At 49.6% G+C, this 24,620-nt stretch overlaps 2 protein-coding genes across 5 annotated transcripts; both read left to right on the top strand.

Moving 5' to 3' along the window:
* Positions 1 to 383: 383 nt before the first annotated feature.
* Alad (aminolevulinate dehydratase) lies at positions 384 to 11,915 on the top strand. Its single transcript, XM_090330470.1, has 12 exons — positions 384 to 468; positions 6,983 to 7,152; positions 8,024 to 8,074; positions 8,543 to 8,639; positions 8,933 to 9,068; positions 9,181 to 9,264; positions 9,351 to 9,439; positions 9,682 to 9,737; positions 9,821 to 9,908; positions 9,994 to 10,080; positions 10,409 to 10,538; positions 11,770 to 11,915. The coding sequence occupies exons 2-12, from the start codon at positions 7,040 to 7,042 to the stop codon at positions 11,829 to 11,831; spliced, it is 993 nt and encodes a 330-aa protein (XP_090186596.1). The 5' UTR covers positions 384 to 468; positions 6,983 to 7,039; the 3' UTR covers positions 11,832 to 11,915.
* Positions 11,916 to 18,702: 6,787 nt separating this feature from the next.
* On the top strand, positions 18,703 to 22,030 carry Hdhd3 (haloacid dehalogenase like hydrolase domain containing 3). Of its 4 annotated transcripts, none has more exons than XM_090330469.1 (2): positions 18,703 to 18,781; positions 20,795 to 22,030. In XM_090330469.1, exon 2 carries the CDS (start codon positions 20,917 to 20,919, stop codon positions 21,670 to 21,672), a length of 756 nt encoding a protein of 251 aa, XP_090186595.1. In that variant the 5' UTR covers positions 18,703 to 18,781; positions 20,795 to 20,916; the 3' UTR covers positions 21,673 to 22,030. The 4 variants fall into 4 exon arrangements, with proteins under 4 accessions (XP_090186595.1, XP_090186593.1, XP_090186594.1 ...); XM_090330467.1 differs by lacking the exon at positions 18,703 to 18,781 and adding an exon at positions 18,983 to 19,127; XM_090330468.1 differs by lacking the exon at positions 18,703 to 18,781 and adding an exon at positions 19,137 to 19,246.
* The last annotated feature ends 2,590 nt before the right edge of the window (positions 22,031 to 24,620 follow it).

The raw sequence follows: 24,620 nt of genomic DNA, 5'->3' as shown, positions 1-24,620 counted from the left end.
ATGCTCATCATTCTGTGAAAGGAGACTTAGCCATTGCGTTAGGCCATTGTGGTGGTGTTTTAATTTCATTAATGCCCACTGTCCTTTCACCAGGGAGCCAGCACCAAGTTTGCCTATGCGGATATGAGCACTGTAAAGTGAACCCAGGGGTGAAGGCAGGGTTAAGCCGAGAGCCGAGGCGCCCACGTGGGAGCCCTGTGGTCTAGCCAAGCTTAGCGTAGTGCTTGCTTAGGGAGGGGCGGGCTCTGCAGCCCGCGGGCATATCCGATTGGTCGTGGGTGGGCGGGCCTCTCTGGAACTGGCCAATTGTCTCTTGGCTGTCCTGCGGGGCGTGGTTTCATGCTATGAGGGGCGGGCAGGCGTGTGGGGGGAGCTGCTTCCGGTTGAGCCGCCCCGCCCCCACGTGAGACCCGGAGACCTGAGTCGGAGACTGCGGTGGCTGCGCCAGCGGTTCGGAGCTCTAGTCAGGTAAGTGGGACTCCAGGAGGTGGTGGGCTTAAAGGCAGCTACAGAGCAGAGCAGGTGCCGCTGCGCCAAGGATATTGCCTGCCAGCTTGTGTTGTGCCCTAATGGGCTGGCGCTGCAGCGGGAGAACCTCCCCCCCTCACGCCTCCTGCCTTAGGCAAAACACCTAGGGTTGAGGCCTGAGTCGGTGCTCCGCTTCTCATCTCCTGGGGCTGCCTTTCCAACCTCCCCGCCGGACACCGCCAGGCGGTTTCCCATCACAGCGGGGCTATCGAGTGTGCTGGAGGAAAGATCTGGAAACAATAGGAGCTGCTTGTGCTAGGAATCCCCTCAGTCTTTTACAACAACTCATTGAGGCCGATTCTGGTCCCCACTTAACAGCTGAGAAAACTGAGGTCACATAGCTGGAAATAGAATTTGTCCCCACATCTCAGACTCTAAACCCCACTCTCCTGGCTCTACCAGCAGCAGCCAGATTCAGAATTAGCATTACACCCCCTTTCTTCCTTGATCCGTAAACACAGTCTGCTGGGAAGACGATTTGAAGTCCACTTTATAGTTAGGGTGAAAAATGAGGACTAGACTGCTGGTCACCTGAATTCGTGCCCAGATTTACAGCTGACCTGCTGCATGAACTTCAGTGTTTCTCCTCCTCTGAGCCCAGTTTCAGCCTTATTTGAGTGATGTAAGCTCTAAGCCAACATACTCTAGGAGGCTGTGAAACAGCAGCTTCTCCTTCCCACTCCAAATGTCTAACCCAAGGATGATTAAAAGCTCTAGGGCCAGGCAAGGGTCTCCTTCCTTTAATACCTGAGTTAATCTGTGGTCCAGCAGGCACAAAGTAGTCAGGAAATGCAAATAGGCCACCAATCTGTCCCTTTGCAGAAACTGTCAAACAGCTGCTGTTCTGAGCCTTTCTGGGACTTTGAATTTCTCAGCCTCAACCAGCCCTTCTACCCAGCTGGCTCTTTTAACTGCCTCCTCTTCAGTGAGTCCAGAGCCTACCAGATCTGGCAGCAGCTCCATACTCCCTGTGCCAAGAACACCGCCTCTGGAATCCTCTAGAGTACAACCTGGAGCTCCTTCACAGCCACTCCCCAAACTTACTCCAGGTGGAGGGGCATGTTGCCAAAGGAGAAGGAAACCTTAACAGTTATTGTGAACAGCTGTGCTTAGGTGTCCCTTCTTCCTTGAAGCTGTGACTCCCAGAAAATCAAGCCCTAGGTCACCCTCTGGTCAGGATCTGTGTGGTGGTTACTTTACTTCTCTACCACCAAAGCTACTGGAGGACAAGGACCTCACCTCAGGTATCTTGAAACAGCTGTGGCCTATATGGCTTGAACAGATGTCTTCCCTTCCATATGTGGCACAGGAGGCCCAGCTTAGTCCTGCCCCTAATAGTAATCGAATGAGCCACGTATTTACTGGGTGGTTGGTGCCAGATACATACCTCACTTCTCATTTTTTTCACAGCTCTAAAGTTTTGGAATATTAGTCCATTTCATAGATTTTTGAAGGAAGGCAATGAAAGACTACCAACCTTAAGCTGAGCTCAGAGCTGGGGACTATTTGACTCTAAAACTTGGTTCTCCTTTTTCTCTTTTTTCTTGGTGGTGGTGGTGGTGGTGGTGTGTGTGTGTGTGTGTGTGTGTGTTCCTGGGGCTTGAATGCAAGACCTGGGTGCTATCTGTTAGCTTTTTTGCTCAAGGCTAGCATTCTGCCACTTGAGCCACACAGCTCCACATCCAGCATTTTGATAGTTGAAGATACATGGATTTTTTGGTCTTGCCTGGCTTTTTTTTTTTTTGGCTAGTCCTGCGGCTTGCACTCAGGACCTGAGCACTGTCCTTAGACTTTCTCAAGGCTAGCTAGCGCTCTACCACTTGAGTTACAGTACCACTTCCAGCTTTTTCTGTGTATGTAGTACCAAAGAATTGAACCCAGGGCTTTGTGCACACTAGGCAAGTACTCTACCACTAGGCCATGCTCCCCAGGCTGACTTTGAACTAAGATCCTCAGATTTCATTCTCCCCAGTAGCAAGAAGGAGAAGCTAGAAGCCTCCTATGCACAGCTTGTGACATGGTTCTTTCTAAGCTGCTCTGTACTGTTTGCCAGCAAAGGTAACCTGTAATGATGTGAGTGGATATGTGAGACCTCATGATGGCTTAGTCCTCTGAATGGGGTGCAAGCTTTCTTAATTTGAGGAGAGAGAGAATGCCCTTCCACTATGGGAAAATATTCCAAATTTTGAGGACTTTTCACAAGGCACACCTTGGCCTTGTGGACACGGTTTGTTCGGGACACTCTGCACAGTACTGTTTGTAACTGACTGCCTCTGTGTGGTAGAGGTCACGGTGTACAGGGCTGGAAGCCAAGAAGAGCCTCAGGGTCAGCTCTTCCCTCTGTGCCTCCCTGCCATCTCACACCCATCTTCCACATTAAAACAGGAGGGATTAAGTAGGATCATTCATTTTCAGTCTCCAAATTCTTTCAGCACTGAGATGTGTTTCTCAATCTGTTGTCTTTTTGGCCATCCCTCCGTCACCCCCAGTGGAAGTTCAGCAATGAAGCTGCTCTGGCTTCCCTTCCCTTCTCTCCCCTTCCCTTCCTTCCCTACCTCTCCCAGGATCCTGAAACTGGGACCACCCTGCTCCAAGCAACCCTGTCCCAGCTCCAGATAAGCCTGCAGCTGTCTGCTGTTCCCTTAGGCTTCTAAAGATGTTCCTTTAGGACAGTGTAATACAGGTTTGAATTCCAGAATTTAGGGTGTTCTGCAAAAGTTTCATGCACCAGGTAATGAGTCAGTGTATACCTAGTTTTAAAGTTTTGGGGTTATTTTGTTTTTGTTTTTTGGGGTTTTTTTTTTTGTGGGTCGTGGGACTTCAACTCTGGCTCGAGCGCTGTCCCTGAGCTCTTCAGCTCAAGGCTACCACCCTACCCTTGAGCCAAGCCCCACTTCTCGTTTTCTAGCAGTTAATTGGAAATAAGAGTCTCAGGTCCTTTTGTGCCTGAGCTTGATCCTCCTATCTCAGCCTCCTGAGTAGCTAGGATTACAGGCGTGAGCCACACTGGTTTTAAAGTTTGATTTAGCCAGGTACCTCACACCACAATCCTAGCTACTCAGGAAACAGTTCAAAGCCAGCCTAGGCAGGAAAGTCTGTAACACTTGTGTCTCTATCAAACTACCAAAAACGTGAAGTGGAACTGTGTCTTAAGTGACAGAGTGCTAGCCTTGAGGAAAAAAGCACAAGGATGGTGCCTGCCTAGGCTTTGAATTAAAGGCTCCCAGGACTGGCACACACACATACAGTTATTATTATTTTATTATTATTATTTTGCCAGCTTTGGGGTTTGAACTCAGGGCCTGGGCATTGCCCTTAGACACTTTTTGCTCAAGGCTAGTGCTCTGCCACTTGAGCAACAGTGTCACTTCCGATTTTTCCTGTGACTGTGGTTCCAGGGAATCAAACCTAGTGCATCGTGCATGCTAGGTGAGCACGTTAACACTAAGCCACGCTCCCAGCCCCAATTTTTTTTTTTTTAATTTGACTCTTCAGAGTGACTTTGAGCAAGTCAGGTAACTCTTCTGAACGTTTATTACCAGTCACTGAAAGGAACATTTTTGTACTTGAACAAGGTAATAGAAATATTAAGTTCCAATGCCAGGGCCCAGCACATTACTGATACATGAAGTACATTTTTTTGTTGTTTTTTTTTCTCCATCTTTCCAGCATACAACGCAGAAACAGTATAATCAGAAAGACATCTACTGAATCAAATGTTCTATGTACACCCCTGCACAAGGGGTCTAGAACAAAATCAAACCCTTTACTCTTAATTAACTCTCTTAGCCTGCTCCTGGTAGACATGAGCAAAATCTTACAGAAAATAGACAGACTGGACCTCCTATCTGCTCAAGGATTGTTGAGACAGCTCTGGGGAACTCTAGTCTGCATCCAGTGATGAGGCTGGCCCACCCAGGGGTGTGGTAGCTCAGTGAGACCTTGTGTAGCTTCTGATAATTCCAACCACAGCCATGAGGAAGATAGGATAAGGGGAGCCCCTGGGCTGACTGTAGGGAAGCTGAAGAGGCCAAGGAGACAGGCAGAAAGGGTGCACCAACACACTGAAGGGTCCAGTATTCTAGTCCTGTTTTAGCCTCTTAACTTGCTGCATAACCTAAGGTAAGTCCCTGCCCACTCTGTGGCTTGAACCTCTCTTTGTACAGAGAACAGTCGGACTAGAGTCTATCAGACCCTGCAGCTCTAATTCTCCCCTCTTACTTGGCTATTCGGTGTTCCTCCAGGCACCTCCAAAAGGAAATATCTAAAATGGAACTCTTTCCCTCTGGTTTCCCAGCGTCTTCCGATCAGGGCCCTGGCCCTACTGCATTCAGGTCAGGCAAATTTGGAGCATCTACCCTAAGAGACTGCCTCTTGGCTGACTCAAAATGGCCCTTCCTTCCAGCCCCCTGGCTCCTCACAGCTTCTGTGCTTCTCTGCTTCCGGTGTGCTCTTGATTTATTTTCCCAATGGCTTTGACCACAGCTTTAATTTCTGCTCAGAACTTTCTCCTGATTTATTCTGGCCCTTCTTGTCTCCTCCCCTCCTTCTGCCTATCTTCAGGACCATGCTCAGCCATCTTCTATCCCCTTACTTGAAGGCATCCTGTCCTCCTTCCCCAGCCTGGTTGAACACATACATCCTGGAGAACAGAATGCAAGCCTTCCCGACTCATGGGATCCAAGGCTAGGCTCCCCACTGTGCAATACACTTTTAGCCAGTGCTGCATCACAACCCTGCCTATGAACTTGGGAGAGGTCACCTATGACTATGCCAGCTCAGCCTGGCACATCACAGGTGCTCAAGAAGCAAATGTGATGCTCCACTTCTGTCTTGGTCCTCCCCTAGGCATAACACCCATACTACCCTCTACTTCTTATCATTCAGTGTTTATTCAATTGAGTCCTTGTGAGGGAAGGGTAAAATGAACTCATCCTGGACCCTGCCCTGCAGAAATTCCTTTTACTAGTACAAGATAAGCAGGGCCACCAAGGGCTGTTTCGTAAGCCGCACTGCTGAGTGGGCAAGAAGGAAATACCAACTCAAGAGGGAAGAGATAATGGAGGACCCTGGGTATGGGAAGTAGTATAGAGAGCTAGGCCTTCCAGGAAAGAGGACAGGGTTCTCCTGGGGGGGGGGGGGGGGAGGCGGTAAAGACGGGCAGCTGAGTGTCTGACCCTGTTTTGGCCTTGCAGGTACTGTTTGTTCTTTGTATATGTTATGCCTGATTTGAAGTTCACACGCCAAGGTGTTAGCAGGTAGAGGTAGAATTACAGGATATTGTTTATCCGTAGCTAAGATTTCCACTGTGAACATAGAGATATGCAAAGTTTAAATTTTGGCTGGACTAATGTTTTTCCAAGTAAGGAAGGATCTATTCTGGTGTTCTCTTTTATTTCCAATCCTTAGCTTTTCTTTGATAAAATGTAATACAAACAAATTACTAGGAACTTGGTGTGTTTTGAGTGTGTGTGTGTGCACACGTGTGAAAGCGGGTGCACGTGTGCATGTGTATGCATGTGTATGCATGCTTGTATGTGTGCCAGTACTAGGGCTTGTACTCAGGGCTAGGCACAGTCTCTGGGTGTTTTTTTATTTTTTTTTTCCTTAAAGCCAGCACTCAACACTTAAGCCACAGCTCCACTTCCAGATTTTTTTGGTTTATTTCTAGTTTTTAAGATTTCTTACTCTAATTGGAGACAAGAGCCTCATAAACATTCTTGTTTGGGTTGGTTTCAAACCATGATCCTCAGATCTCAGCCTCCTGAGTAGCTAGGATTACAGGTATGAGCCACTGGTGCCTGGCTTCCCTGAGATTTTTTTTTTTTTAAATCAAGACTAGCACTCCACCACTTGAACCATGGCAACGTCTAGCTTTTTTTGGGGGGGGTGGTTAAATGAAGATATGATTCCGGGCACAGTGGCTCACACCTGTAATCCTAGCTACTCAGGAGGCTGAGATCTGAGGATCAAGGTTCAAAGGCAGCCCAGGCACAAAAGGACCTGAGACTTATCTCTAATTAACCTCTAAAAGAAAGATGGGAAGTGGGACTTGGCTCAAAGGTAGGATGGTAGAGCCCAGGCCACAGTTCAAGCCCCATGACCCACCAAAAAAAAAAAAAAATGGAGATAAGACTCTTATGGGCTTTCCTACCCAGGCTGGCTTCAAACTATAGTTCTCAGATCTCAGCCTCCTAAGTAGCTAGGATTACAAGCTTGAGCCACCAGTTCCCAGCTACTTGTCACTTTATTAAAAAAAATAAAAGTAAAAAAGCTATAAACCAGAATGTTCTGTCATTAGATCCAGCTTGCTCTGAAGTTTCTGAAAGCTTCTCTTTCTTCCTACCTGTGGTGGACTGGGGGGGAGAGGGAGAGATCTGGAAGAGCAATCTTCAGATGTGACCATCTCATGAACATAGGACCCATGTGTCATGGTTTCCTGTTACCCCCACAGAGCTGAGCCCCAGCACACTACCCAGAAGCCTCGATTGCACCAGCTGCCACCCTCACCATGCAGCCCCAGTCGGTTCTGCACAGCGGCTACTTCCACCCAGTGCTTCGGGCCTGGCAGGGAGCCAGTACCACCCTCAGTGCCTCTAACCTCATCTACCCCATCTTCGTCACGTGAGTTCCTAGGAATGGGCCAGGTCTCTGATCTGCCTGGGGTGGGAGGCAGTGTGTGCCTGGAGCAGGCATCAGTTGATGATTGAGGGTTCAAGTGGGCTTCAGCTAGAATTACAGGTGTCAGAAGTGACCTACAGGTTAAGGATAGCAGTCTTAGGGATGACACAACTGGGAAAGAGCTCAGACATACCATTTGTAAAAGAAAAGTACCTTTGCTAGTTACCCTGAGCTTTTGCAAAAGAACAGAAGTGGAGAGGGTTCTCTCAGTGGTACAGTGCATATATGTTAGACATGATTTTATAATAATCATACAACTGTGATTATTGATAGTAAAGAATATTTACTGCATATCAGGTACGATACGAAGCTATTCAATCTCTTTTTCTTTCTCTCTTTCTCTTCTTTTTTTTTTGGTGCTAGTTATGGGGCTTGAAGTAAGCGCCTGGGCACTGTCACTGAGCCTCATTTGTTCAAGGCTAGCACTCTACTACTTGAGCCAATCAGAGTGTCTGGGATAGGAAGCCAGGACCTTCTAGCTTCAAACTCCAAGTTTCTTAATCACTGACCCCTTCAAACTCCAAGTTTCTTAAGCACTGACCCCTTCCTGTGGTTGCTGTTCTTTGACTACAGCTGCTCTCACTGGCGCTGTTATTCTTGTTGTTCCTATTATTATTATTATTATTATTATTATTATTATTGTTTTAGGCCCTGGGGTTGACCAGGCAAGGGCACCAGAACCAGAATCCCACTTCTATCCTTCCATCTCCACTCCCATTTCCCTTCCCAGCTTCCTGGCCACCATTCCCTTTACCCCACCACCAGTGGCCCTTCCCACTGCCCCCACTCCATAGCCCACCCCTCGCTCTTGCAGGGATGTTCCCGATGACGTCCAGCCCATCACCAGCCTCCCAGGAGTGGCCAGGTAGGAGACAGCACAGGGAGGGTAAAGGGATGGTGTGGGGAGAGATTTCATGGGTGAGGAGGAAGGAGCAGACCCAGGAGATAGTGGATCCAGACAGGTAGACTGTGGCGCAGTGAGGAGGAGGGTTTTCTAGGGACCAAAGCTGTAGCGCAATGGAGGAGACAGCCTGATAAGATAATGCACACCCCATCACCTGGGGCACAGTAGCCAGGGCTGCTGCAGAGAGAAGCTGAGCTAGAGGGAGAGTTTAGTAAGAGGACCTTGGAGGATCACTCACAGCTAATTCCATAACCCTGTTGCTTAGGGGCCTGGTTTTCCAGCAATTTAAATGGGAGGTGCATTCCTCCCGTCTGTCTGGGATTTATGTCCTCCTACTGCTGTGTATAATTTGGCTTCTATCAAAGGCGCAGTGAGGAGGGAGGGGTCAGAAGAACCTGCACACTTTCAGCCCCTCTCACTGCCCCTCAGATATGGGGTAAACCGGCTGGAAGAGATGCTGAAGCCACTGGTGGAAGATGGCCTACGCTGCGTGCTCATCTTTGGTGTCCCCAGCAGAGTTCCCAAGGTGAAGAATCAGAGGAAGGCTGAAGGAGGGAGGCTGGGCCAGAGCGGGCTGAGGTTACACACTGGCCTTGTCCTTCCCTCCTGCTCTGTGCTGGCATGGGTATCCTTGGTCGATGACCATGATTGCTGCCAAGCCCTCTCTCTGCATCTCTGTTGTCCTCTCTACAAATGGAATAGTCCCCTGTGCCTCCCCATGCAGTGGCCATGATAAAATGAAAGAAAAGGGCTGGGGCTGTGCTCTGCCAGAGGTGGCCTCCCAGATCTTCATGTGTCACACCTACCATGGTCTTCTAGGATGAGCGGGGCTCCTCAGCGGACTCCGAGGAATCCCCAGCTATAGAGGCAATCCGGCTGTTGAGAAAGACCTTCCCCAGCCTCCTGGTGGCCTGTGATGTCTGCCTGTGTCCCTACACCTCCCATGGTCACTGCGGTCAGTTCCTCCCTTCCTTCCCACCAGCCCTGCAGCCATACACCTCCACTTGCCCAGCTCTTCCCCAGGCTGGGCCCAAAGTGCTCCCAGAACCCAGCCATCTTGTCCACAGGGCTTCTGAGTGAGAATGGAGCTTTCCGGGCTGAAGAGAGCCGCCAGCGGCTGGCAGAGGTGGCACTTGCCTATGCCAAGGCTGGTGAGTGAAGTCCCCAGGAGGGGCTGGGAGGTGGCGGGACAGGTAGAAGGGACTGGGCATTCTGAAGGCCACCCTCTACTCTCCAGGATGTCAGGTAGTAGCCCCGTCGGACATGATGGATGGACGCGTGGAGGCTATCAAGGAAGCCCTGATGGCACATGGACTTGGCAACAGGGTACGGGCAAGGAGTGCAGGAAGGGACATGGACATGGAGGAAAGTGCCAGGGCCATCCCTGCCCCCAGGTACCAAGAGTCAGTCAGAGCTGTCTAGACTTTTCTTCTGATGGGAAAACCCAGGCCGAGTCTGCCATGAGTGTGGGCTATAGGCCCTACCTGAGGCCCTGTCTCCTTGCCCTGTTACCCTGTGACATCTAGAAAGGACTGGCTGAGACTATATCCCACTGTCTCTCTTTACAGGTATCAGTGATGAGCTACAGTGCCAAATTTGCTTCCTGTTTCTATGGCCCTTTCCGGTAAGTGGGGCAGGCAGGGGTCTGCTGTTTTATATGCCACTTGGGGCAAAGCTGGAGTCCACCCTGGTAATTCTGCTTTGCAGAGATGCAGCCCAGTCCAGCCCAGCTTTTGGAGACCGCCGCTGCTACCAGTTGCCCCCTGGAGCCCGGGGCCTGGCCCTCCGTGCAGTGGTGAGTGACCAGGGCTTGAGTCTCCTCACCCCCACCCCAGCCTGTCCCCTTCCCAGCATTGCTCTTCTTTTCCTGCATCCTTCAGGACCGGGATGTTCGGGAAGGAGCCGACATGCTTATGGTAAAGCCTGGAATGCCCTACCTGGACATTTTACGGGAAGTGAAAGACAAGGTAAGCATGAGGCAGAGGGAGGGGCTTGGGGCTCAGCGCCTTCATCTGGGGGTCCTGGGACTTGGAGGTACTCTGAACTCTGAAGCACTCTGCCCCAAGCAGTCTTCCCCTCTCACTCCTCCCAACTAACAACCTAGATGTTACACCTGAGTTTGCAGGGGCCTTTGAACAACTCTGATTGAACCGCCCTAGAATAGACTGGGCCGCCAGCAGCAGTGATTCAGAGTGGGGACTGAGCCGATCCCAGGATGAGCAGGGAGGGAGGGACACTGCTGGAGCATATCCACCCTCCACTTTAACCTGCATACCCATGGCTGCCTTCCTTTAGCACCCTGAGCTCCCGCTCGCTGTGTACCATGTGTCCGGAGAGTTTGCCATGCTGTGGCATGGAGCCCGGGCTGGGGCCTTTGATCTCAAGGCTGCCGTGTTGGAGGCCATGACCGCCTTCCGCAGAGCAGGTAAACAAGCAGGGTGGGGTTTGTGACCTGCTGCAGGGACTGATGGGCGCTTTGCCCAGATAAGGAAACAAAATATTTGAGGCCTGCACTCTTTGCCTGCAAGTTCTGATTTCTTCAGCCACCTCAGTAGCTAAGATTACAGGTGTGAGTCACCAGTGCCTGGCTTCTACTTTTTTGCTGTGAGAACTTAAGCCATTTCTACTTTAGGGCTCCCATCTGTAAACTAGGGTTATAAGCTGGTACATGGTTGTCCTGAAGATTTAGTGATACTGTGGGTATTTGACAAATACTTCTCCATAAACGGTAGCAGGTTTTGCTAATGTTGCATAGCATCCTGGTTATTGGGATGGAATTCAGCTTCAGCTCTCCCTTTGGGATCAGGGGCAGCTAGAGAGTTAACACTAGACCCCTATCCACTCACTGGAAAGGGCCCTAGAAGCAGGAAACAAATTAGATACTGATACCTGAAGGTGACAATGTGGCCCAGACTCAGCAAGCCTTCTCCAGCTGCCCCCAAGGTGACCTGGCAGGGAGAGAGTGTTGTATGGTGAGAAAATAGAGAAGCTACACTTTGAGAGGTCAAATTGGAAGTTTTTATTAAAAGGTAGGCGACTGCGTGGTGGACTCCTGCCTCAAAGACAAGCAGCCCCCCAGAACAGAGCCAGCACTTCGCTTTTAAAGACAAAGGTGTTACACATAAAACAAAGCAAGCTAGGTGAGAACACTTATTTTTAATAACTGTGTTATACATAGACAAAACACTATGCGAGGGTCAATCAGGAGCCATCTGAACCCCAGCTTTCTAGAGGGAGTATGAGTTTCCTGATCTCAACAATTCGTGACATAGCTGCAATCCATAGAATATCTTCCAAACCCTCTAGAGTCCCCATCTTCTATTAACTTCTAAAAAGATGCCAAGATGGCGTTACTTAGCTCCAGTATCCTTATTTCAAGAGGAGGCCTCAGCAGTGTTGGCCTTGATTTCCACATATCAGCATAGAAAGAAACGTTGAAGCTACCTGTCTCACCACTGCTTTCCATGCATTGACAAACTGGGGCCCAGAAAGAGAAAATGTCTTACCCAAGGTCTGAAGCTAACTGAAGCCAGGCTTAGCCTCAGGCTGTGTCCGTACAGGCTGCAAGCCTTCATGGTGGCCTTCTTGCCTGAGCCTCATCTAGCTCTGTCTGCTCAGAACTGACACTTGGCTTCCTCCTCTGCTTCTTCACTCAGGTGCTGACATCATCATCACCTACTACACACCTCAGCTATTGCAGTGGCTGAAGGAAGAGTGACAGAACTCAAGAACCAGACTTTGAAAAGGCTCCCAGAGCCTTGGAGATGTGAAAACCAAAGTAAATGCTGCTGTTTGAACTGTGCCCTGTGCCCGATTCCTGCCCACATGCTGGCAGGGGCCCAGCATTGTGGATGGTGTATGCCAGTGCACCAAACCTTAGCAATCACAGGTGCAGCCTCACAGGCTCTTTAAGGTTCCTTGTTTGCTCAGGCTAAGGCCTGAGTCTCACCTCCCTACCTCCCATACTTCTTAGGTGTGGCTTCAGCCAACTGCAACTTAGGCATACGTCTAGGGCCTACAAAAGGGGCTTGGATCATTTAGCCTGAAGTCTCTGGCAATAGAACGGGAGTGAGGCCTAGCTTGACATCTCAATTTAGAGTTGAGTCAAGGCATTTCCCATAAAGACCAGTGGTCACCAGACTGCCTGAAATCTGTTCCACTGAAAGCCATAGATCCAGAGACTTATTAACCAGGCTCAAAATCCAGAAGCAAAGAAGTTCCTGACTACTTGGAAATAGAACCATTAAAAAGGCTTTTATTCATGAGATAGCTTTGAGAATCTCAGCTTTGCTCAGGTGCAGTGCAGGATATTGGGAATGTGGCAAGAAAGGTATCAGTTTGTGTCTTCATGGAATTTATGCAGAGAGAAAGTGGGGATAAGAAAACAGATTAATAAAGCAGTTATAAATTCTGGTAAGTGCTTTAAAGGAAGAAAAGGGTCTGGAAATCAAAGGGGAGAGCCCTCTGTTTTTTGTTTCTGTTTGGTTTTTTGGTGGTACTGGGGAACAAAACCAGGCCCTGCACATGCTTAGCTAAACTGGTATTTGAAGAAAGGGTCTTGGTATGTAGATAGCCCAGGTTCGACTCCAACTCAGATCTTCCTGCCTCTGGATTCCTTCTAGAATTATAAGCATATACCACACCCAGTGGCATTCCCTCTTGAGAATGTTTGGAAAGTCCTCCCTGAGGTTGAGACTAGAGAGGGACAAAACAAAAAAGATCCTAGGGCCAGAAGTTTGGCCTAGTGGTAGAGTTTGCCTAGCATGCACAAAGACCCAGGTTCAATTCTCAGTACCACATAACATAGAAAAGCTGGAAATAGTGCTGTGGCTCAAATGGTAGGGCGCTATTATTAGCTTTGAGGAAAAAGCCAAGGACAGTAAGGACAGTGCTCAGGCCTGAGTTCAAGCCCCAGGACTGGCAAAAAAGAAATCCTAACAGTAAGTCATAAGGTCCACAAGACAACATATATAAGCCAGATCTGATGACAAACACCTATAGCCCCAACTCGAATTAAATTCAAGCTAGCCAGGTCAAAAGTGCTGGACTCTTACCTCAAGAACGAAACATAAAAGACCCAGCAGAGTAGCTGAAGGGATAGTGCTTGACAGGCATGCTGGAGGCCCTCGGTTCAGTCCTCACCACCCCTGTCCCCCAAAGACCCCACTGTAGGAAGAGGTGAAAAATAGATGAATAACAGCAGAGGTTGAATACTTTAGTTACAAGACTACAGATTTTGTTTTTGTTAAGTAGAATTGCAGCTCCAGCAGTCAGCCCGATCTTTCTCACTCTTAGAGGCCTTTGTCAGGTCTGTAGCCAACTCATCTTTCAGAGAATGGCTAGCTGATTTTAAAGAGCCTCAATCACTGGGCACTGGTAGCTCACACCTGTAATCCTAGCTACTCAGGAGGCTGAGATCTGAGGATTATAGTTCAAATCCAGCCTGGGCAGGAAAGCTGTTAGACTCTTATCTCTCGTTCACCACCAGAAAACTAGAAGTGGCCCTGTAGCTTACGTGGTAGAGTGCTAACCTTGAGCGCTCAAGGACAGCACCCAGGCCTGGCTTCAATCCTCAACCTCTGGCACTGTTAGCCAGGATCTGCCACCTAGGGCCCAAATTACTAATCAAGCCTTGCTGAGCCCAGAAGAGATCAAACCAGAAACCATCCCTTCTGGACCTACTTGCTGTCACCTAACCTCAGCTCTTTCCTGGTTGGGATGATCCATGCAGAAACAAGATTATTTCCTTGACCAGTCCGCACCTCCAATGCCTAGCAGGTACCTCTGTTTAGGCACAAGGAGATGTTGCTGTTCATATAGAACTATGTATGTCCAGACCAGACCCACCAGGGAGCACTCGGGGAATAAATGCTGAGTAACCTAAGGAGTCCCTGAGAACCAGGAGGTAGGCTCTGTCTAGGGTAGGAATGAGGCCACCGGGCCCTGACCTGATTTGAAGGATCAGAAAATACTTCCCTGAGGGATTGACATTTGGATGAAAGTCCAAGCTAACACATGATTAGGCAAGAGCATTCTAAACTGAAAGAATGGTTGTGCAACAGCTAGAGATGAAGCTAGAAGAAAGGCTGATGTAGCAGGAACTTCAGAAGAGGGTGAGACAGCCCAAGGCCCAGCATGCAGGGTCCCAAAGGCCACAATAACCTTTACAGATCAGAGGGCGACATTAGAATGAGCCCATCTAATAACATTTTGATTGAACCATTTTGATTACACCATGTCAAGTGCAGATGAGAAATTTGGAGGGTCTGTCTGGCCTGGTGATGAGATAGAAGAGAACAGATTCACGAAGTGCTTTGGACATAAACACTTATGTCCTTGTTAGGGATGAGCAATGAACTTCATCTAATGACCTGAGTGACTGATGGGCAATTTAATGAGACAGCAACATATGAAACACTATCAGGTCACAGAAGAAACCCTAAATTGAGCTTGGGATGTTGTGCAATGACAAAGACAATATCTAGGGGTTTATGTCACTCACCAATGGCAACTCAAGAAGTTTGTGGCAGAACTGAATTGAAATCTTAGTTAAGCAAAAAGCTAGAGTGAGGACCCAAACTCATAGTCCCAACTCCAAGACCTCTGCCCTTAACCATTCCACCACAGCACTTTCCAGTAAGCAAAGGCAAAACTATAGATCTAATGTGATAGTTGGCTCAGGTATTAGGGGAGATCCCCAGGGGGCATTTGCCTTCATCCCCATAGAATTTGTCTACAAATGCAGTAAACAGGATGGCAGCAGGACCGAGCTCGAAGGTATGGCTCCTGCTCCATGCCGCACCCTGTCTTGTGGTTAAATGTATCCCTGGATTGAAGCTCAGGCTTTCACAATCTGTCAAGGCATCTTAGTTTTGCAGGCATTTCAGCAGGTGATGAGCACCAGGAGCCGCTCACAGACCCGCTTTTCCTGTTTCCCTCAGATGTGCCAGCTTAGACTACAGCTTGTCCTTTCAGCAGGCATTTTAATTATCCACATTCCTGACAGCAAGAAATCACCAGTTTCAGGATCAGGAGCATGGCCTTGTGGTAGAGTGCTTGCCTACTATGCACAAAGCCCTGGGTTCAAATCCTTGGTACCACATACACAGAAAAAGCCAGAAGTGGTGCTGTGGCTCAAGTGCTAGCCTTAAGAAAGCCCAAGGATGGTGCCTAGGCCCTGAGTTCCAGAATCAAGCCTGGCAAAAAAAACAAAACAAAAAAACGGTTTCCCAATTAGGGGACCAGTTCCCATCCATGCAGACTCTGTCAGTGCCATAAATTTGAGCCAAGTAGCAAAAAGTGAACTGGCTGGATTTCACAGCTGGATCTAAATATAGTCAGGTGTGGATGGGTCTCAAGGTCAAAGACTTCTATGAAGGGCTCTGTCCCTTTCCAGGATTTACATTGGCTACCAGGATTTACATTGGCTACCTGATGATTTCGCTCATTGGCTAGTGCTCTACCAACTGAGCCATACATCCAACCCACTCAGTCCCCTTCTAGCACACATCTATGATTGCCTCCACTTGGCTTCATTCTCAGGTGGGTCTTAGCCACTTGGTACCAACATGATTCCTACTAACTCTAGGTTTAAGTGGTCCTTAAGGTTTATGAAATCCCAGAGACAGATCCCTTCTGCCCTGTCATAGTGCAAGTCTCTAGAAGTCCCTGATTGGACCTGCTTGGGTCATATGGTCACTTGGCTCAATAACCACAAACAGTGAGGAGAGATAGGCTCCTAAGGGTAACCTGTCCACTCATTACAGTAAGGCTGGTAGGGCCTCCGGTGAGACGGGGTTCTCATTATGCAGCATAGGCCCATCCTCCTACGTCTGCCTCCCAAGCGCTACGATACAGGTGTGCCACTACCATGCCCATTTTAGACCAATGATCAATCCCCTCTACCTGGAATACTTTCCTGTTTCCTTTTATGATGTTATGATCTCAACTTACAACTTCCTCAAGACTCAATTTCTGATCTAAAGTCATTCGTCAGGATTCAGGATCTGCAGATAATAACAGTATCTTAAGATACAAAATTTATTTCTCTAGTAAATTTGCTTAATCCTACATACACCCACACCCACATACCCTCACTTGGCACCAGAAGCTAAGACTCACAGAGGGAAGAAGAGGGTGAACCCACTTGGAATCAGAACCTAGGATTCGGTCTCCAAGATAATTTCCTGGTGGGACAGCCAGAACCAGAACCTGGGCTTAAGTTTTAGTTGATCCTGAAAAATGGTGGCCTCAGACATTTCTGGATTGGACCTCTGGCCTCTCAATCACCCTCCCAATCCCCGCTCTGGATATTATGCTAGTGATATAAAACTGGTTTCCTAGGTGAATCAAGTTCTTCCACCCAAAGGCCCCTGCTCTGTGTTTTGCACTTTGTCCCCCACTGGGCCTGGGCCCGGGCCCAGGGAGGGTGCTGTTGGTTCTGAATGGAAGCAACTGACAGCCAAGGAATACAGGAAGGGGCTTAAGAGGGTGGAGCAGGAGAAGAATGCCAGGTGTGGTGGGGAAGCCCGGGTCTTTCCTCCCATCTCTCTCCTTGCTGAGCAACCTCAGCACTCTGAAATCAAACGTTATTTACTTGATTTTTTTTCCTGTCCCAGCCTCTCTTCCATGCAAGCAGGAAGCAGCTGGCTTCCCACAATGTCTCTGGGAAGGTCAAGGTCAGGCACTGAGCACAGACATTTGGTAAATAAATGAGGCTGGGAAACAACTTTCACTTTTTACTTTGGGTAGACTGGTATTTTTCGTTGAGTATTTTAGATGGACACGCATTACTTTCACAGTTTTTTGTTTGTTCATTTGTTTGGAGGGGCATTGCTGATACTGACACTGAACTCAGGGCCTGGGGATTATCCCTGAGCCGCTTTGTACTCAAGGCTAGTGTTCTACCACTTTGAGCCACAGCGCCACTTCCAGTTTTTGGTGGTTAACTGTGGAGATAAGAGTCTCATGGATTTTCCTGCCTGCCTGGGCTGGCTTTGAAGCATGACCCTCAGAGTAGCTAGGATTATAGGCCTGAGCCAACAGCATTCTTTTTTAAGTTTTTGTTGTTGTTGTTTAGTACTATATCCACCCTCAGCAAGTTCCAACTGAAAGTAATCCTCTCCTAGTATGGGTTGAAATTAACCATCTCCAGGGAAGGGGTGTCTCCAAAGGGAGGGAACCTGCTCCCTGGCTCCTGGGTGTCTAGTCTGTGATGCAAAAAAAGAACTTGGGAACTCATCAAAGTAGAAGCCAACAAAGTGTATTAGCAAAACAAAGCAAAGGGAAGACAAATAGTCCACACCCAGACACGGGTGGGATCACTTCTGGGCACTTCTCATAATCCATACAAAGGAAGTCCTGGCATCTCAGGTTTTATGGTGAAAAAGTAAAATTGAAGGTTTGACTCAAATATACTCTAGATTGAGTGTTCCTCTTTGATCTGGAGCCTAGAACATTTTGTTGTTCTTGACTGTTACACTCATTGCCTGTGTCCAGAGACTGGAACTGGTCTCTTCATTACCTTTGGGTAACTGTGACATCAATGTTTGAACATCTCTTTGAACCAAGGATGGATGCTACCAGATAGTCGCTTCAAGACAGGCATCTACCCTTGAGATAGGTATTTTTCTGTATACACTCATTTGGTGCCCAGAGGAGTCATTTACCATATGTTTGTTTTTCCAGCATAAGTTTAAGATACTGTATTCTTACTCAGTTCCCATAGCACAGGGACACAATGTGTGTGTGTGTGTGTGTGTGTGTATACGTGTATCTGTGTGTAGATGTGAATATGTGCACATATGCATGTATACATATATACATGAGCATACACATATACATAAATATGTGTGTAAATATACGTGTTTCTGTGCTTTTAATCAAGCTACTCCCTAATCTAGTAGAGTTTCTCTCAGATTTCTTCCCATGCCTCATTTTCCCTGATCAGTCGTCCTGGAGCATGCCAGCCTGCACAAGAAGCGGCTCGGAAGGGACCTCCGAGCTCCACGCTCATCCACGCTCATCCAAGGCTCATCCACGCTCATCCAAGGCTCATCCACGCTCATCCACGGCTCATCCACGCTCATCCACGCTCATCCACGCTCATCCACGCTCATCCACGCTCATCCAAGGCTCATCCACGCTCATCCACGCTCATCCAAGGCTCATCCACGCTCATCTAAGGCTCATCCAAGGCTCATCCACGCTCATCCAAGGCTCATCCACGCTCATCTAAGGCTCATCCAAGGCTCATCCACGCACATCCACGCTCATCCACGCTCATCCAAGGCTCATCCAAGGCTCATCCACGCTCATCCAAGGCTCATCCAAGGCTCATCCACGCTCATCTAAGGCTCATCCAAGGCTCATCCAAGGCTCATCCACGCTCATCCAAGGCTCATCCACGCTCATCCAAGGCTCATCCAAGGCTCATCCAAGGCTCATCCACGCTCATGCAAGGATCATCCCCGGATTGACCAGCTAGGCCCCCTACCCCCTCCCTCCGCCCCGCCCCGCCCCGCCCCGCCGCGTGCACGGAGGCTGCACTCCGGCCCCCCGGTCCGGGACCAGCCGCCCTCTGAGGTCTCAGCTTTGACTGGGGAGAGAAGCGGCTTGCGGCCTCTGCACTGCGGGCGGAGGACGGAGGACTGTTTTCCCGTGCACCAAGTTAGTGATCGCCCCGCGGGCTGGCCCCGCCCGGCCGGGGTCCTGCCTCCCCCTCCCCCGGCAAGGATGGAAGCTGGGGCTCCGCTTCCGTCCCGGTGCCTCTCCGGATGTCCCGACTCCATGGAGATCTTTGGGGTGCTGGGCGGAGGGGTCGGGCGCACGGGAGCGGGGGCGAGGGAGGACGGCGGGGGGTAACGGAAGGAAGCGGCCGGGACGCAGGACGGAGGTGCGGCGGCGCAGGGGACCGGGCCTCGAGGGCCGGAGGCGGGGAAGGAGGCGGAGTCGAGCGGGACGGCGGTTCCGGAGCCCGAGGCCGCCCTTTCCTGGCCGAAGCCCTCTGAGCCCGGTGGGTGCTTGGCCTGCGCCCCGCGTCGATCGTGGGAGCTCGCTGGACCCGAGGAGGGCGCCGGGGAACCGGACCCCGGGCCCCTCCGGGATCACACGGCCTGGGTCAGCCGGAGAGAGGTCGGGTTACCCCCAGGCTCACCGGACCTGGCTCTGCCGGGCCGCAGAGGCGCGGGAAGGGGAGCCATTCAGAACTACAGCCTGAAACCCCCCAGCCTCCCTCCCGTACCTGGACGCAGGGCCGCGGTCCGGAGCCTGCGCTCTTTGCCCCGGGGTAGCAGCTGAGCCTGAGACCCCTGCAGAACCCGGGACGGGACAAGTGTGGCCCTCGCTGGGGCTCCACATCCTCCGGCCTGCACGGAGGCTCCTACTGGATCGCCTTGCTCCTGGAAGTCCTAAGTTCATCTTCTTGTCTCCCTTCTCGAAGGCTTCCTCTCCTCCTTCTCCCTCCTATATCCACTCTCCACTCCCACACTCCATTCTCCCCTCAGCAGCAGCCTGGCTGGCTGAGAACTGCTTTCCCATGCGTCCATCGGCCTGCCAGACAGGTGTTGTAATTCCCAGGAAGGGTGGAGAAGCAGGGGCTCAGCTTCACGCAAGGTTGGGGACAGACTGTGCTGTGTTTTTGTTTTTGTTTTTGTGGGTCATGAGGCTTGAACTCTGGGCCTGGACGTCATCCCTGAGCTCCAGCTCAAGGCTACCACCCTACCCTTGGAGCCACAGCCTCATTTCCCGTTCTCTAGTGGTTAACTGGAGATCAGAGTCTCACAGCTTTGTAGTGCCAGGGTTGGCTTTGAACCATGATCCTCAGATCTCAGCCTCCTGAGTAGCTACGGCGACCGGCTCTGTGCTGTGTTTTATAGGTCCACCAGAATCCGTGTTGATCCCATGTGGAGACCACTACTTGCCTCTAACCTCACCTGAGGCACCCCCTCCCAGTGGTCTCAGCCCTCCCCCAACACCTGTCATGTCTAAGCATGGCAAAGTGGAAGGAAACATAGCCAGAATTGGAAATTTAAGTTGTAGGCCTGCTGGCTGTTTGCTGCTCATGGTGAGCGTAGGCACAAAAGCTCCTCTGTCTGCCTCATTCTCTTCACTGCTCAGCAGCCAGGGCATTGGTCATATGGTCTATAAAGGACCTTCAGCCTTTTAACATTGCTAGTAATAGCAATAGCAGTCATATTCCTTATCTTCACCTACAAGGCCACCTGAGCTGGACTCTGTCTACACAAAGCACAAGACTCTTTGCCTTGCCCAAGGGACCTTTGCACTTGGTCTTTTCACTGCCAGGAACAAGTTTACCACTTCCACCAGTTTGCCCGTTTGATCTTCAGGTCTTTACTCAAACTTCACCTGAACCCTGATTGTGTTCTGAGATTTTATATCATGATTCATACTGACTTCATAAACTAATGGTGTACAGTTCTTCCTCTGATATCTATCTCCCATATTCTTTAATGCCTATAAATGCTAGGAGAGTTGGAGATGTGTTTTATTCCCCAACATCTAGCTCATTATTTCCTGTGGGATGTATGATTGCCTTTAGGCCAAGGTCATATGAGGTCAGTATCATTGTGCTCTGCTCATACAATGACTAGCACTGGAGTTTGGACCCAGTCTCTGGGACATCAGGATCACAGCATCCTCATCTACTGTTTCTCCTTCTAGGATCTTGCACTGTGAAGATCTTGTGGCCATCAAGGCCTGAGAAGAAGAGTCAGGGTGTGGAGGGGAGGACTTGTGCATCTCAGCATTTCCCTGCACTGAGAGGGACAGACTTGACCTCCGCCATGGCACACCGGCTACAGATGCGCCTACTGACGTGGGATGTGAAGGACACACTGCTCCAGCTCCGCCGTCCTGTCGGGGAGGAGTATGCCACCAAAGCCCGGGCCCACGGGCTGGGGGTGGAGGCCACAGCCCTGGGACGAGCCTTTGGACAGGCATACAAGGCTCACAGTCACAACTTCCCCAACTATGGCCTGAGCCATGGCCTCACCTCCCGCCAGTGGTGGCTGGATGTGGTCCTACAGACCTTCCACCTGGCAGGGGTGCGGGATGCCCAGGCTGTGGCTCCCATTGCCACGGAGCTGTATGAAGACTTTAGCAGCCCCCGTACCTGGCAGGTGCTGGAGGGAGCTGAGACCACCCTGAGTGGGTGCCGCAAGCGAGGTCTGAAGCTAGCAGTGGTCTCCAACTTCGATAAACGGCTTGAGGATATCCTGGTGGGTCTTGGCCTGCGGGAATACTTTGACTTTGTGTTGACTTCTGAGGCTACCGGATGGCCCAAACCAGACCCCCGCATTTTCCATGAAGCCTTGCGGCTTGCTCGAATGGAACCCACAGAGGCAGCCCATATTGGGGACAGTTACCACTATGATTACCAGGGAGCCCGGGCTGTAGGCATGCACAGCTTCCTGGTGGCCGGTCCAGCACCTCTGGACCCTGTGATCAGGGATTCTGTGCCTGAAGAACATATTCTTCCCTCACTGTCCCATCTCCTACCTGCTCTTGGCCGCCTGGAGGGCTCAGGCCCTGGGCTGTGAGGGAAGTCACTGAGTGTCCCACCTTTTCCTCAACTATGGACTGTGCTCCTCCTTCTGCAGCCTCCATCTATTTTGATCATAAAACTGGGCTTTTAGCCTTGCCCTATTAACCAGCTCCAGGTCTCAGAACACTCATTCATGCTCCTCTCTCATGTCCGTCCCGTCCCCCCCACCCCCCTTGATACTCAGAGCCTCAGCTCTATAAGTACTCTACCACTAGAATCATGCCCTCAGTAATTCCTCACTTTTTTTTTTTCTCCCTCACATAGAGTCCTGCACTTTTGCCAGTTGGCCTTGGACTATGATCTACCCTACTTTCACCCCCTAAATTGCTTGGATTATAGACATGCCATCACCACATGCAACTTTTCTCTTTTCTTTTTTTTTTTTTTTTTTTTGGTTATGGGTCTTGAACTTAGGACCTTGGCATTGTCCTGAGGTTTTGTTTTTTTGCTCAAAGCTGGTGCTCTACCACTTTGAGCCACAGTGTGACTCTTCTGGTTTTCTGGTGGTTAATTAGCAATGAGTCTCACAACCTTTCCTGCCCAGTCTGGCTTTGAACCATAATCCTCAGATTTCAACCTCTTGAGTAGCTAGGATTATAAGCATGAGCCACTGGTGCCCAGCTGCAACTTGTTTTTGAGACGAGAGACCTTCCTAACATTTGCCCTAGCTGGTCTCAAACTGTGATTATCCCATCTCTACCTCCCACATAATGTCACTTTTCTATGTTTCCTTCTCACCTCCAGCCAGGTGAGTAGTTCCATGGTAGAACACTTGCCTAACATGTGAAGCCCTAGTTCAGATCCCAGTATGTGCGCATGCGCACACACACACACACGCCAGGTACTTTCAAACTTCGGTTGAATAGTGAGGTCTTTTTTTTTTTTGGTCGTGGGCCTTGAACTCTGGGCCTGGGTGCTGTCCCTGAGCTCGTTAGCTCAAGGCTATGCTTTACGACTTGATCTACAGCACCACTTCCAGTTTTCTGGTGGAGATGAGAATCTCACAGACTTTTATGCCTGGGCTGGCTTTGAACCCGTGATCCTCAGATCTCAGCCTCCTGAGTAGCTAGGATTATAGATGTGAGCCACTGTCACCTGGCTGGTCCTTTTGTAACTGGAGATCTAATACTCACTAGGCAAAACAAAGTAAAAAAAAAAAAAAAGTCCTAAGGCCTCTCATTCATCCTCAGGGACTTCCCCCATTTCTGCCCTTGGAATCCTGAGGTCAGATTAGTTTGAAAGTCAGGGCACTGAGCTATGCTGTAGGGACACTCATTGTCCACTAGCACCCCATAGTTTGGAGAACAGAGATGAGACAAAGAATGCCATAATTAATCATAAGAAAGAAACACCAGTAGTTATGTCTGTAATCCTAGCTGAGGTCTGAGGATCCCCATTTAAATCCAACCCAGGGAGACAAATCTGAAAAAACATCTCCAATTAACAGCAAAAAGTTGCAAGTGAGCTACAAGTTCAAGTGGTAGAGTGCCATCCTTGAGTGGAAAAAAGTGAACTCAGAGGGCCGGGAGTTTGGCCTAGTGGTTAAAGTGCTTGCCTATCATGCATGAAGACCCGGGTTCGATTCCTCGGTACCACATACATAGATAAAAGCCAGAAGTGGTGCTGAGGCTCAAGTGGTAGAGCTCTAGCCTTGAGAAAGTCCAAGGACAGTGCTCAGGCCCTGAGCTCAAGCCCAGGACTGGCAAAAAAAAAAAAAAAAAAAGTGAACTCAGAGTGCAAGGTTTTGGGATCAATTCCCAGTATGTGTGTGTGCATGCACATTCACAAGGAATATGGCTGATTTACATCTGTCCTTACATCCAAGTTCCTCTTCTGTGTATACAGCCTTCCAAATTAGAGAGTGGGCACAAGTGGTGGACCTCCCCACAAATGAACTAGATCTGGGAATAGGTGAGTTGGCACCATTGAGTTTGGCCTTTAGGTTACAAACAGGTTAGGGGCCATGGCACAGAAGACTCAGTAAAATGTTGATCCAGAGGGAGGAGAGCTATTCAGAGCAGTGTCAATTTTACAGGGTACCGATGAGACATAAAGGTTCAGCACAGGGGAGGACACCTCAGAGAAACACTACTGTAATCAGGGATGAGCAGAGAACCATTGGACATTTAAAATTCCCTTTGTTTTTGGATGGACCTGTGGCTTCTGGGCCTCAGTGCTGTCCCTGAGCTTCTTTTTAGTCAAAGCTAATGCTCTACTACTTACCACTTGAGCCATAGCACCAATTCCAGCGTTTTCTGTGTATGTGGTAACCAAGGAATCAAACCCAAGGCTTTGTGCATGCTAGGCAAGCACTCCACCAGTAGGCCAAACTCCTGCCCACCTCCCCCCCTCCCGCCACCTCCACCACCCTCCTATCCTGCTTTTAAAGGCTGGGTGCAGTAGCTCATACTTAAAAGCCCAACTATTCAGAAGACCAAAAGCAAGATCCTTGTTTGAGGTCAGTCCAGGCAAAAAATGCAAAACCCTACCTGAAAAGTAACTAAGAAGCTAAAAAGGGCTAGAGGTTGGCCAGGAGTTTGGCCTAGTGGTAGAGTGCTTGCCTAGCATGCACGAAGACCTGGGTTCAATTCCTCGGTACCATATACATAGAAAAAAGCCGGAAATGGTGCTGAGGTTCAAGTGGTAGAGCTTTAGCCTTGAAAAAGTTAAAGGATAGTGCTTAGGCCCTGAGCTCAAGCCCAGGACTGGCAAAAAAAAAAGGGGGGGGGCTAAAGGTGTGGCTCAAGTGGTAGAGTACCTGGCTTGTAAGCATGAAACCATGGATTCAAACCTAAATATCACCACTGAGGAAAAAAAAGTTTTTAGACAAAAATTTGAAGACCACTATACCTGACTGAAATCCATGTGGAGAAAACAAGGGAAAAATTTGTCCTTGGGTCCCAGTGCTATCTAGAGGCCTAAGGGAACGAAGACTAGGCATGC

Source organism: Megascapheus bottae, chromosome 3, assembly GCF_031878675.1.
Source record: "Megascapheus bottae isolate mThoBot1 chromosome 3, mThoBot2.hap1, whole genome shotgun sequence".
NCBI lineage: Eukaryota > Metazoa > Chordata > Mammalia > Rodentia > Geomyidae > Megascapheus > Megascapheus bottae.
Note: the sequence above shows the minus strand (reverse complement) of the source record. Positions and strands in the feature narration are given on the sequence as shown.

What these genes read in the sequence shown, in the direction of transcription:
- Alad (XM_090330470.1), top strand. Translation starts at nt 7,040, where the DNA reads ATGCAGCCCCAGTCGGTTCTGCACAGCGGCTACTTCCACCCAGTGCTT. An exon ending in TACGGGAAGTGAAAGACAAG is followed by an intron (nt 10,081 to 10,408) that starts GTAAGCATGAGG and finishes GCCTTCCTTTAG; the next exon opens with CACCCTGAGCTCCCGCTCGC. An exon ending in GACCGCCTTCCGCAGAGCAG is followed by an intron (nt 10,539 to 11,769) that starts GTAAACAAGCAG and finishes TTCTTCACTCAG; the next exon opens with GTGCTGACATCATCATCACC.
- Hdhd3 (XM_090330469.1), top strand. Translation starts at nt 20,917, where the DNA reads ATGGCACACCGGCTACAGATGCGCCTACTGACGTGGGATGTGAAGGAC.